The following is a 12,305-nucleotide window of genomic DNA, read 5'->3' as shown; positions in this document are numbered from 1 at the left end:
GCTGCTCATTGTCTTCCTGTTTGCAGTCTATATGAGCATGTAGTGTATAGGAGGGTGATAGTATGTAGGAGTATGTACGAGCAAGGCACAGAAAGGAGATGTATAGAGAAGCAACGACACCACATACCTTATCATCTCACATTGACTGCACATCAAATGAACGTCTCTGAGGGAGCAAAGCTTCAGTGAGGGGAGAGGGAGCAGAGAGCGAGGGAGAGAGATCTAGAGAAAGACTGAGAGAGAGAAAGAGAGAGAGGGACAGCAAGAGAAAGGAGAGATAGATAGAGAGAGAGAGAGAGAGAGAGAGAGAGAGAGAGAGAGAGAGAGAGAGAGAGAGGCTTTACATGCACATATTCACACAGGACACCCTGAAATCCCAATGCCCGAGAGAGGCAGTGGAAGCTACTGAGAAAGCAAAGTCAGTACAGAGCAGACAAGCAAAGGTGCGTCACCTTACCACAAGAAACTACATGGTACTAGGAGGATAGGATCAATTTCATCCAGGATCCTTCCTAACCTGTGTTGGTGAATAATCTTCACCTTTATATCTGTGGTTCATCATTCTCCTGTTATGAGAAAGTAGTTGCCTGATTTTCTGAGGATGCTTAATGATTGTATGCTTTGTCTGCTCTTTCAGGTGGAGCAGAAGTAAAGACCTTCCTCGTTCTGGGATTAAGGAAATGGAAACAGTGCATCAGGAAGTCCTGGCTTGATTCAGTGGACACTTTCAGTTTGATGCATTATTCCTTGTTCTAGCTTTGGCAGTGCAACCACTTCACAGACTGACAGCATGGAGAAACTCTCAGGCAAAGACAAGGAGCTGATCCGGGACAGCTGGGAGAACCTCGGCAAGAACAAGGTCCCACATGGCATTGTCATGTTTACGAGGTAGTGTATGCATGCTTAACTACCATGTTATGTTGTATCTGGAGACAGATGAGGGAATGATAAGGTCACATAGTCTGGGATAAGACCATGTCGGTGAGGTCTTGGGACAGAAGAGTATTAAAGATATGCAAATTTTCTAAATTTCATTTTTATAATGTGAAAGGCTTTGAGATTTAACTGAATGGATGTTTAAATATCGTTGATTTTGATAAAAAGCAAAGGACACAGTTGTTGTTTCTGTATTTACTGTGTGCAGTGATACACTGTTTAAAATTCATTACAAAAGCCATGTGTTTTTTTATTATTAAATGACAGCTGAAATCATTCAAATCAAAACGAGAGCTCATATGCCCAGTTAATGACATTTAGGTTGAGTCATATGTCCGTAAACACCTGACCCATCCAAAGTAAACAAACACATCAAACATTCATCTCACGGTTGTCTGATGCGTCTCACTACACTTCACCCAGAGGCTTGACTTGTTGCTTGGCGACAGGATCTCTATTCCTGTTTGAATCCACTGCCTCTCAGAACGACGAGGCAAAGTACCACCAATGTAAAGAGAGGTCTGTAGTGCTACTGGAATTCTACAATACTGCTGTCTTTTATAGGCTTTTTGAGCTGGACCCAACTCTGCTATCCCTGTTCAACTACAAAACCAAATGTGGAGTCGTGCCAGAGTGCCTCTCCAGCCCAGAGTTCCTGGAGCATGTCACCAAGGTGAGGCCAGTGAATTCGTTCCCTGTTCACTGCTTTCTTAAGTGAATCTTCATAGTAGGGTGGTTCCTAATCCTGGACCAGAAGAACCCCTGCCCTGGACATTTTAGTGCTCAGTACAACTCGAAATGAATGAATGAATTAAGTTAGCCGATTAGTTAGACTGGGTGGGTTAGAGCAAAAAAAACACTACAATATGTCAGGCAGGGGTACTTCAAGACCAGAACTGCCTTTTGAGTATTTAACACAGGCAGACTTTGTGTGAGATTCTGATGGTGACACAAATTTTAAGACACTGAGCACCTGTGCATCTGTCCAGGTGATGTTGGTGATTGACGCAGCTGTCAGCCATCTTGATGACTTGCATACTTTGGAGGACTTTTTGTTGAACCTGGGCAAGAAGCACCAAGCTGTTGGCGTCAAAACCCAGTCCTTCGCTGTGAGTATACCACTCAGCCTCTATATTCAAAGCAGGAAGAATAACTACAGATTGAATAATTACATTGTCAATGAGGATTTTCTCAGAAAAGTCCTAAATGGCACTTCAACTCCAAGTATCTATGGTGGTTCCAAATGTCAATTCATCACTGAGAACTACATAAATGAATTTATTTAATAGAAGTTACTAAATAATTCCCAAACAATAAGGCCCAAACAATCATAAGACTTAAAAAATAGCAAAACCTTGAGTCCAAGTCTTCTTTGTCCATTGAAATAAATAAAAGCTGCAGGTCTATTAATGTCTAAAATAAGTCTACAAATGTCAAATATAGTTAATAAGCCAAGACACGTCTGGTGTCCAAAGTTTGCTTCTTTACTTTGCACTGGAGCTACTGTAAATAACGGCCTACACTCACCAATTAACCATCAAGAAGCCTTTTTCTAATAGATAACTTTATGAGGTACAACATTAGCAAATGTATATGATTTCACCTTGATGTACCTTGAAACATGTAGGATGCTAATGCGTGTTCACTAGCCCCATTGTTTTTTTTATGGGTGAAATGGGGCGCAGGGTATGGGTGGGGGTTATAATGGTCAAAATTGGTAAAACTGACTGCATGTGACAGGTCATTATTGTGATAAAGCATCAAAAAGCTAAATTCCAACAACTATATGTTTCTACAAATAATAACAGGCTAACCTTAGTGTTATAACCAAGATGAGTAGCTGCTTCTAAATTGATGTTATTTGATAGGAAGCTTAGCATACAAGCTAACACTATGTTATAACTTTACTGTCACACTGCTCTGTTCTGCATGCACACTCACAATTAGACAGAATCATGTGCAGAGACAAGGTAATCTTACACTTTCCTCTCAAGAGTGTGATTATAAACTGAGCACGGATCTGCCACAATGTAACTGTGCTATGGCCCTCTTCATTCAACCACATTGTTGGGCCTCAAGTCAAAACCATACACAGATGTTTGGCATCTAGCCCTATTCTCACTCACATGCCTAACATCTGCCCGGAAATCAACCACCACTAGTGTATGAAAGCCAGAATCGGCCCACAGCTGTCTGTTATCTTGGTAGGAGCAAGAACATATTTGTATCTGCTGTCTTACATGCTAAATACATTAGTGTCAGCCACATTGCTGGCAAATATTAGATTAACTAACAGTTTAGAAAGTGAAACTTCACATGATGACACATCAGCTTACCATTCTAGCTTACATTCTGGTGCATTTAGTGTCTTCCAGTAGTGCTTGGAAACTTCATCCTCAACTAGAAGGTAAGAATAAACTAAGTTGTGTTTTCCCTAAATCTGATGGTCTGATGGCTGTGCTTCCAACTGAAGACAAACACGGCTTGAGCTCAAATAGACAAACTGTCTTATTGTGCCCAGTTGAAGTAAAAATGTTTTCTTAAGACCTAGTGTTTGATATATATGCTCCTACCCAGATAGCAGACAGTCTGTAGTGCAGCATTATATTCCTCAGCCTCATCGGTTTGACAGAACTTAGGGTTTTGCTTCATTTTTGCATTTTCGTCCATCACTGTTATGTCACCATAATACCCAACATGGCTACACAAATATGTCAGACAACCATTCCTATGGGAATCCCCACCATAGTGATGAATAAATGCACTGATGTAGAGACTAGTAAATACAGATATGTTAACTGGCTTACTAGCACCAGCATTACCTATCTGGCTTAGCCACAATTCCATCAAACTATCCCTTTCAGTCAGATATTACTTTTCACAGTAATATGAACTCTACCTTAGTGTCACCTTACTGTTTCCATGTTCATGTCTCTGTTGGTCAGGTGGTTGGAGAGGCTCTGCTCTACATGTTGCAGTGCAGTTTGGGTGCAGGCTACACAGCTGCACTGCGTCAGGCCTGGCTCAACATGTACAGTATTGTGGTGTCTGCCATGACTAGAGGCTGGGCCAAAAATGGAGAACACGAGTCCAATTGAGCAGCAGCAGAAGATAAAGTAAGAATTACACTGAAACTAGGTCAATCAGTGGCAGACATGCAGCTGCTTTGTATTGTAGCTTGGGCAGAGAAGACATTATACCAGATGTGGTTAAGCAAGTTTAGGTGCTGACTGCCTAAATATCACTAGTGTATGCCATCTGATCTTTTTCTAGAGAGTGGTTAGAGAAGATGAAAGCTTTGGGGGCAATAATTTGTAGGTTGTGTGGATCTTTTGAAGCTGAGACAACATGGGGGGTAGGTTAAAGGTGATGCTTCATGACTGGAACTTGCCTTGTATATAATGGCTCGATGTGTATCCTCAAACTATCTGTAATGGCTGTTGTGCTGTTTGTGATGTTTTTTACTTGAGTCTCATGAAACAGAGATTTGACTATGCACCAGTTGGCCTGTACAACATGGAGCTGAAAGGCATGTCGAGACCGCTCTCAAAGCTCCTTTGGAAAACCACATACTACAAAGCTCCCGTAATGTTCTATCTCATTGTCCAATAAACTGATAGCCTGTGTAATGTAAATTCTATTCTAGCACAGTAAATTAGCCAGATTCAAATGGTAGTATATTGCTTAATCTACATGAGGTGCACAGATCCTTTTTTCAGTATGACAAGTAAGCAGTCATTGAAGGTGATAAAGAATGGTTTGAAAAAAGACAGATCATCAGTATCAATATTACTGCAATGAATGAATGATAATGACTGTTACAGAAGATTTCCCACAAGATAACAAAGACTGTTAGTTATTCTGTGCCACGTTACTACCGTACATATTCATATTTCATACAGTTATTTTTATACACTCACAGAAGACTTGGCCAGACTGTTACTTACCATGAAGAGACTGTTATATCATGTATAGATGATCCAGCAGCAGTGACAGATCTCCTCACTGGTTCAGAATAGGGGGTGGTACATTAATCACCAGTGCAATTGAATTCTAAGACCTTGACATAATAAAGATTAAGTTTGAATTAGTTTATTTTAACCAACACTGCATCTGAATGCCAGTTCTTGTATATTTTTTGTTTTATATCGCTTGCACACTGTAACAAAGGGATTGCAATCATGTTTGTTTGCATAAATATGAGCCGTAAGAAGTTAAAAGCGATGATTTCCTTTTGCTGCTACAAATAGAGTATCAAAGTATCTTAATAGCACTATCATAACATTGTTCAATTACTTTAGGAAATGTTGCTACATTTAAACTTATAATGCCAAGTATTTTAATATGTGCCAACCGACAATGACATTGTGTTAAGCATATAGTGGAGAGTGGGGCACAACCTAACATACTTTGTTTTTTGCTATCCTCTATAAAATCTATACACATTTCTGCTACAAATGACAATGTAAACTTTGCTTTCAATACCTATTCAGTCAGTTCAGCCTAAAGTGGCAGGAGTGCAAACTTCATTTTTCTGATTAATCTGTGCATAAAGCAAAACAACCAAAAAAAAAACAACTTTTGAATTTATATGAACAACTTTAGCAATATTCTGCGAGGTTAGCTGCAGAAAAAACACTATTTAAATAATCAATTAGTCATGGTGTTCATTTTTCATTAGGCTAATTAAAATACAAGGCTTACATAGTTTCTGTGTGGTTAATCATATCATCTACTAAAAGTCATACACTAACAGTACAATCTCATCAGATACCTGAACAGGAAAAACCATGCACATGATGAACAATATTTTCTGATACATATGCCAACGCTGCTCATTCTAAACCAAAACAGAATTAGCTCAAAGACTAAATGCACTTTTCACTATGGTTTTAATCAGATATTAGTGTCTTATTATAGCTGTTTTTTGCTATCAACGAATAATCTCTCTCATACTTGCACCTGGCCATTGTGCCTGATGATGCTCAGTTTTATGTGTCATACAACAAATTGTCTTTGCAGTGCTACCATTGTTTTAGATGAAGCGCAAATGTCAACACACCAACTGATTGATAAAATTATTCATTCAAAATTATACAAACAATTTCTTAAATTAAACTGAAATTAACCATAATTTCAGCTAGTTATTGCAGCCCTAGGTTCGACTAACTCCACCACATTAGCCTGGCTAGCTCTCAGTAAATTTCCTTGCTTCAAAATGATGCTACTAAGATGGAGATAAAATAATGTGGGTGTGAATTTGATGACTTACACACCTCAGTTATTGAAAAACACATTTAAGATGAAAAATGTCACTTTAATAGTACAAAAATTTCAGGTCATCAGGTTGAATCTCAAGAGGTGTCTGACTGCTGTCAAAATATGCATGTTATGTTTTATCCCGCATTAGATTATGCCCCGCTCTCCCCTAGTCTACAACTTCACCAAGACTAAGTTACTGATCAATTGCTTACGTCTTGGTTCTCTGTATCATACCAACTACTGTATTTATAACCTATTTTTGTATTTAAGTGTGTATGTGGATAGATAATATGGTATATTGTCACTACTCGGTGGTGCTGTATGACTTTTTTGTGTAAACATATGTTTTTCCTCTTAGATTTAACAGATTTAAAACTGGCTTTCCAGTAACTATTGAGATGTCATTGACTCTCAGTACAGAAAGTAATCTTGAATTGATTTAATGTATCTGACAGGCACATACTCTCAATCTTTTTGGAATGTTAAATCAACGTAAGCAGTGTTTTAAGGTGTAAATATTCTTATGGCACTAAGCACACTTGTTGTGGTCCATATCTATTTATTCCTTGATGTGTTGTGTGAGTGTAATGCTGTATTTGATCCAGTATTCTTTATTCTCTTGGTATTCTGTAACTGAAGTGTCTGGATGTCTACCTCACTTATGTAGCTGCTAAAGAACAGCGATGATATGACCTGACTCCTCAACCAAAAATACTGATGCTTCACAAACACTGTACATCTTCTGTTTCTTCAAGCAAACAGGCTGTAACTCAGACTCTGTCATGATTCATTTGGAGCTCATGTGTTCAAATAACATGAATAAAGTTTATTACATGTGTCATTTTGCTGCAGTAAGATCGTGTTTTTTGACGAAACCTCTCTTTGTGCTGTCTCCCCTGTCTGTTTCTATAAATTTTTGTAACATAGGCTTTATAGCTCTGTCTTGTCCAGTGTTTTATTGCTGTTTCAGGCCTCACAGATGCCTTGTTTTTTCTGAGAAAGAAACAAAAGATGGCAAAAAACCCACTGAACCCACACCCAAACCACTAAGATGGACATTTAAAATGTGAATGATGACTCAATAACTTAAATGTCAATATCCCCATCCTTATTTATGAGCACATCCCATATTTCTATTGCTGTAGCACATAGAACATTTTCTTTTCTTAATTCCATTCTTTGAGTAGCAATCATTGCACATAATTGTGCACATCGCATTTCATCTCATTTCCAAGAAACAAAAGGATCCAGTAGTGATAACATGCATGGTCTTTTTTCATCTCCGTCTTTATCTCCCTAATAAGCCAAACCCACTGTGACAATGTCAGTGTTGTTGAGATATTGAGGTTGGTTTGAGCTCCAGTACCCAACACTACTCACTGGCTCTCTGCAGCAGACGAGGCGTTTCTAGATTCAATTATATTGCATTATTGTAAATGTCACTTTGCGAGCTGACTGTCAGGTCTAGGAACGGGCTCCAATGCCCACACAGGCCAAGAACTGCCTCCCACACAGTCTCTGGCTGGTCTCATATCAGCATCTGTCCTCATAGCACTACCTTAAAGATACCTAAAGCCACCCAGAATTCCATACATTACTACTTTTTAAGTTTTCTTAGAGGTTGAGACATCTGCATATGAACAAACACTGCAAGAGCTTTTTCCCCCTTGCCAAAATGCTGTAATACTAGTAGGCACATCTCTGGACACACTGTTCTTTGAAATCTCAGAACACACAATACATGCTTGTGCTATATCCGTCTCCCATAGTTAGACAAGGTAGAAGGGGTGGGATACCAACTAATAAAAAAGAACAATGAAACAGACTAGGAGATTATTATTTATAGAAAGTCTGCAGTGTGTTTTGGAAGCAGGGTACTGGAAAGCACCATGGCAACGGCTGCGAAGCCGAGCACGAGAATGTCTGAAGTGGGGTTTCTATCTGGAGACGGAGATGCACAATTAAAGTCTGTACAGTGGCAGGGAAGGGCATACTGAGAGTAAAGGGCTATGAAGGTTCTGTTTGGCTAAACTGTGCACTGCCTTATCTGATCTGTTTAGAAAGGACGCTTAGTGCAGAGGCAGCTGTCTTATTGGAAGTTTATGAGAACAATGATGATCTCAGGACAAGTGCTCTTAATGGAAGAGCCACCTCTGCATACTTTACCTAGTATGGCAACCAGCTGGAGGATCTGCATTGAGTTAGTAACACGTAGCAAGCTAATATAGTTATGCAAAAAGGGCAAGCAAGCCTAAAACTAGCGCTTAATATGTTATTTGCTATGTCATGCAGTATTCTGTAGCAGAGCTTAAAGCAAGCAGCCTCATCAGTTTGACAGAATTCACGGTTTTATACAATTTTTTAATCATCTAATCATTTTTTAATCATTTAATCATACATTTTTGTTCATCAGTGTTCTCTCACTACAATACCCAGTAAAGTATCTATCTATCTATCTATGTGTCTGTCTGTCTTTCAGCCTGTCCATCCATCCATCCATCCATCCATCCATCCATCCATCCATCCATCCATCCATCCATCAATGTTATGTTATCCTAGCCACTGAGCTACAGGTTACTCGTTCCATTAAAGCTAGCATTAGTATAACTCTTCCCTTGGTCATCAAACTAAATCGCACAGAAAACAGCAATTCTTTCATTCAGCACAAAATGCCACAGACAATTTTTTTACTCTTTCAACCAGAGAAGTCAAACTAGCCAGATAGCTACCTTGCAAGCTTTAGCTGTTAGCTTGTTACCTGCCTTATCTCACAAACAAATTATGTAATTTGAGTAATCCATTCTGTCCATTGTAATGACAATTAAAAGACAGCTCCTAGTCATATGGCTGCAATAAGACATTCAGCTTCCAAAAAATGTCAGCTTAGCTATTCCTCTGCATTCACCAGCTAATGACAAAAAATTAAAAACAGCCCACCCCAACATTCCACCCCAAAGCAGGTGGCGTTTTTCAAAAGTTCCTCCACCTTCATCAGAAGAGGGTTTACCTGGTCTTTAAACTGGGAAGTCAAGAGACTACAGCAGCCCTGCTGTGAGACGTGAGTAAGCATGTTTAGAAAAGATGTAGCAAGGGCTAAATTTGCGAGTGTCCTTTTAAAGACTCAGCGTGTAAGATTTAGTGGCATCTAGCAGTGAGACTGAAATAAACTAAATACAATAGTTGTCTGTTATGTATATTTGTAAATAAATAAATAAATATGCTTTTATTTGTACTCTTTCATAATTCTAATTTCTGTCTGAATTTTTATTTCTGCCTAATTTATGTAAGTTTATATGCAACCGTTTATGTGCAAATGTTTTGCTACTGTAACACTGCAATTTCCCTTCAGGACCCATCCAACCATCCATCCATCCATCTATACAACAGGGGTGATTTAAAGTCACAAACCGATCCTTCGCTAAGCCGCTGAACTTGGTAACAGTTGCTACTTCCAACAAGCTTGAATTGACTTGAGACTTACTTATTTGTTACTTGTCCTGTCTTCAACACAAAGATCACCATCTTATTTGTCATCCAAACCAGGCAAACGATGTGTCTTCTGAGTTTTATATGTAATGCAGATAATGCTAAAAACAGATACCCAGATATCCTCACTGGGACTTTTAAAAAAGCAGCCCCAGGGCCTACGCGTTTCTTCATGGCATGCTATAGGCTCTTGAGTTATATCACACTATCAACACCTTCCGCAGTGAAATGGAGCTAATGACACCTTATGGTACATGTCAGTCCGTGCTGTTAATGTTCCCTCTCTCTAATGAGTGTCCGTCTGTGACACATTCTCTGCCAAGGCCTCAGCGCCTCTTCTCTACATCTCTCCGCTGTTTTCCTCCATGACAAAGGATTGACAGTCAGTCTACATATAGGCTACCACACAGTTATTGCAGTTCAAGCATACTGTAGAGTATACTACAGGCTAAAAGCTTGGAGGGAACACAAACAAAATTATTTTTTCAAGAGAACATTAACAGTAATAGGTTTATTAACACAAAACAAAAGGATTTAATTAAACATCTACAGCACGGTGTACAACTAATAAATTCTCAATTAGTTTTTCTCCTGGTGATTAGCCTGCAGAGTTAACAGCAACCCTAATCATATCCACCTGATTCTCTCATTCAGATTCTCTTGAAAGCTTGATTAACTGAATCATCATCGTCATCATCATCATTAACCGCTTAGTCCAGATAGGGTCGCAGTAGCAGTTGAGAGAGCAGAGAATCCCAGATGACCGTCCCCCCGCAACTTCCTCCAGCTCATTCCCAGGGACCCCAATTTTTGTATTACATGATCTTGTTCTTTCGGTCATTACCCATTGCGCATGACCATAAGTGAGAATCGGGATGTAGACCGACCGGTAAACAGAGAGCTTGACCTTATGGCTCAGCTCCCTCTTCACCACTACAGTCCAGTACAGTGACTGCATTACTGCTGCCACCTGTCCCAGCCTGTGGGCGAACTCACAATCCCTCTTCCCATCACTCCAGGACCCCAAGATACTTAAACTCCTCCACCTGTGGCAAGTCCTTTCCCCTTACCTGGAGTGGGCATACTATCCTTTTCTGGGCTAAGACAAACTGCTCCAGTGAGCGCTGGAGGCATCCATGTGACAAAAGAACAACATCATCTGCAAATAGCAGAGACACCGCCCTCCAGCCTCCACACATAATGCCCTCCTGACCCCGGCTACAACCTGACACTCTGTCCAAGAATATCACGAACAGGAGTGGAGACAGGGCACAACCCTGGCGGGGTCCAATGTTAACATTGAAAGAGTCTGACTTAATGCCGAGTGTATGAACACAGCTCACACTCTGGGAGTACACAGATTGAATGGCCCAGAGTAGTAGCCCCGGTACCCCATGTTCCCGGAGGACCTCCCACAAGATATCTTGGGGAACACGGTCGTAAAACTTCTCCAAGTCCACAAAACACATGTAGACTGGGTTAGCAAACTCCCATGCCACCTCAATAATCTGTGAGAGGGTGAAAAGCCGGTCCACTGTTCCAAGGCCAGGAAGGAATCAGCATTGTTCTTCCTCAATCTGAGGTTCAACTATCGGGTGAAATCTCCTTTCCAGCACCTTGGCATAGACTTACCCAGGGAGGCAGAGCAGTGTGATACCCCGATAGTTGGCACACACTCTCCGGTCTCCCTTTTATTTAATTATTAAAAATTAGGGACCACCACCCCGGTCTGCCAGTCCAAGGGTATGAGCCATGAGTCCATGCAATATTGCAGAGGTGTGTTAGCCACAACAGCCCCACAATATCCAGAGCCTTAAGCATCTCCGGATGAAATTCATCCATCCCCAGTGCCTTGCCACAGAGGAGCTTGCCAACTATATCAGAGACCTCCACCAGGGAAATGGAACTTGACATACCAGAAGCCTCTGGCCCTGACTCCTGTGAGGAAGGCATGTCTCTTGGATTAAGGAGTTCCTCAGAGTGCTCCTTCCACTGACTGACAATGTCCTCATTGAAGTCAGAGTTTTGCTGAATACAGCTTGTGCGCAGCCACCCCCGACCACTCCTGAGTCACCGGACAGAACCGAATAAGAGGCCAAACAAAAGTATTTTTCCAAAAGTCTTTTCACCAAACTCCTCCAATGCCCTGGATTTTGCTTCTGCCACCACTGTGGCTGCCACCTTTTTTTTTTTTTGCTGAGTTGGGAGTCCTTCGGGCCATCCAGTCCCTAAAGGCCTCTTTCTTCAGCTTGATGGGCTCCCTCACCAACGGTGTCCATCAGGGGGTTGGCTTTTCCTCTGGTCTGAGTGGATCAGACACAGCAGAGCTGCTGTGGTTTTTAAACACCTCAGTGTCACTGCTGGACTTAGAATAGTCAACCGACCAAAAATATCCAGCCAACAGCATCCTTTGACCACTGATGAAGGACTAAAGGATGACCAACATGAACTGTGCAGGAATGGATGAGCTATTGTCTCTGACTTTGCTACAAGGTGGACCAACAAGGTAAGTCAGCAGTCAGTGGACAGTGTTTAAAACTCCAGCAGCAAAAAGTATGCAGATGGACTATAAACTGTAATGGTGTAAACATGGTAAACAGAAATACCTAAGGTAAAAAAAA

General features: G+C 40.6%; 1 protein-coding gene across 3 annotated transcripts; it reads left to right on the top strand.

The window, feature by feature from the left end:
• Nucleotides 1–308: 308 nt before the first annotated feature.
• Nucleotides 309–7,039, top strand: ngb (neuroglobin). 3 transcript variants are annotated; one of them, XM_017711827.2, is made up of 5 exons: nucleotides 309–443; nucleotides 638–888; nucleotides 1,501–1,609; nucleotides 1,926–2,045; nucleotides 3,882–7,039. In XM_017711827.2, the coding sequence occupies exons 2-5, from the start codon at nucleotides 791–793 to the stop codon at nucleotides 4,032–4,034; spliced, it is 480 nt and encodes a 159-aa protein (XP_017567316.1). In that variant the 5' UTR covers nucleotides 309–443; nucleotides 638–790; the 3' UTR covers nucleotides 4,035–7,039. The 3 variants fall into 3 exon arrangements, with proteins under 3 accessions (XP_017567316.1, XP_017567315.1, XP_017567317.1); XM_017711826.2 differs by having other exon boundaries at nucleotides 371–525; XM_017711828.2 differs by having other exon boundaries at nucleotides 387–521.
• The last annotated feature ends 5,266 nt before the right edge of the window (nucleotides 7,040–12,305 follow it).

The sequence above is a fragment of the Pygocentrus nattereri genome, chromosome 10, assembly GCF_015220715.1.
Source record: "Pygocentrus nattereri isolate fPygNat1 chromosome 10, fPygNat1.pri, whole genome shotgun sequence".
Classification (NCBI taxonomy): Eukaryota; Metazoa; Chordata; class Actinopteri; order Characiformes; family Serrasalmidae; genus Pygocentrus; species Pygocentrus nattereri.
The sequence above is the reverse complement of the archived record's forward strand: the minus strand, read 5'-3'. Positions and strand labels throughout refer to the sequence as shown.

What these genes read in the sequence shown, in the direction of transcription:
- ngb (XM_017711827.2), top strand. Translation starts at nt 791, where the DNA reads ATGGAGAAACTCTCAGGCAAAGACAAGGAGCTGATCCGGGACAGCTGG. An exon ending in GGCATTGTCATGTTTACGAG is followed by an intron (nt 889 to 1,500) that starts GTAGTGTATGCA and finishes TGTCTTTTATAG; the next exon opens with GCTTTTTGAGCTGGACCCAA. An exon ending in TCCTGGAGCATGTCACCAAG is followed by an intron (nt 1,610 to 1,925) that starts GTGAGGCCAGTG and finishes GCATCTGTCCAG; the next exon opens with GTGATGTTGGTGATTGACGC.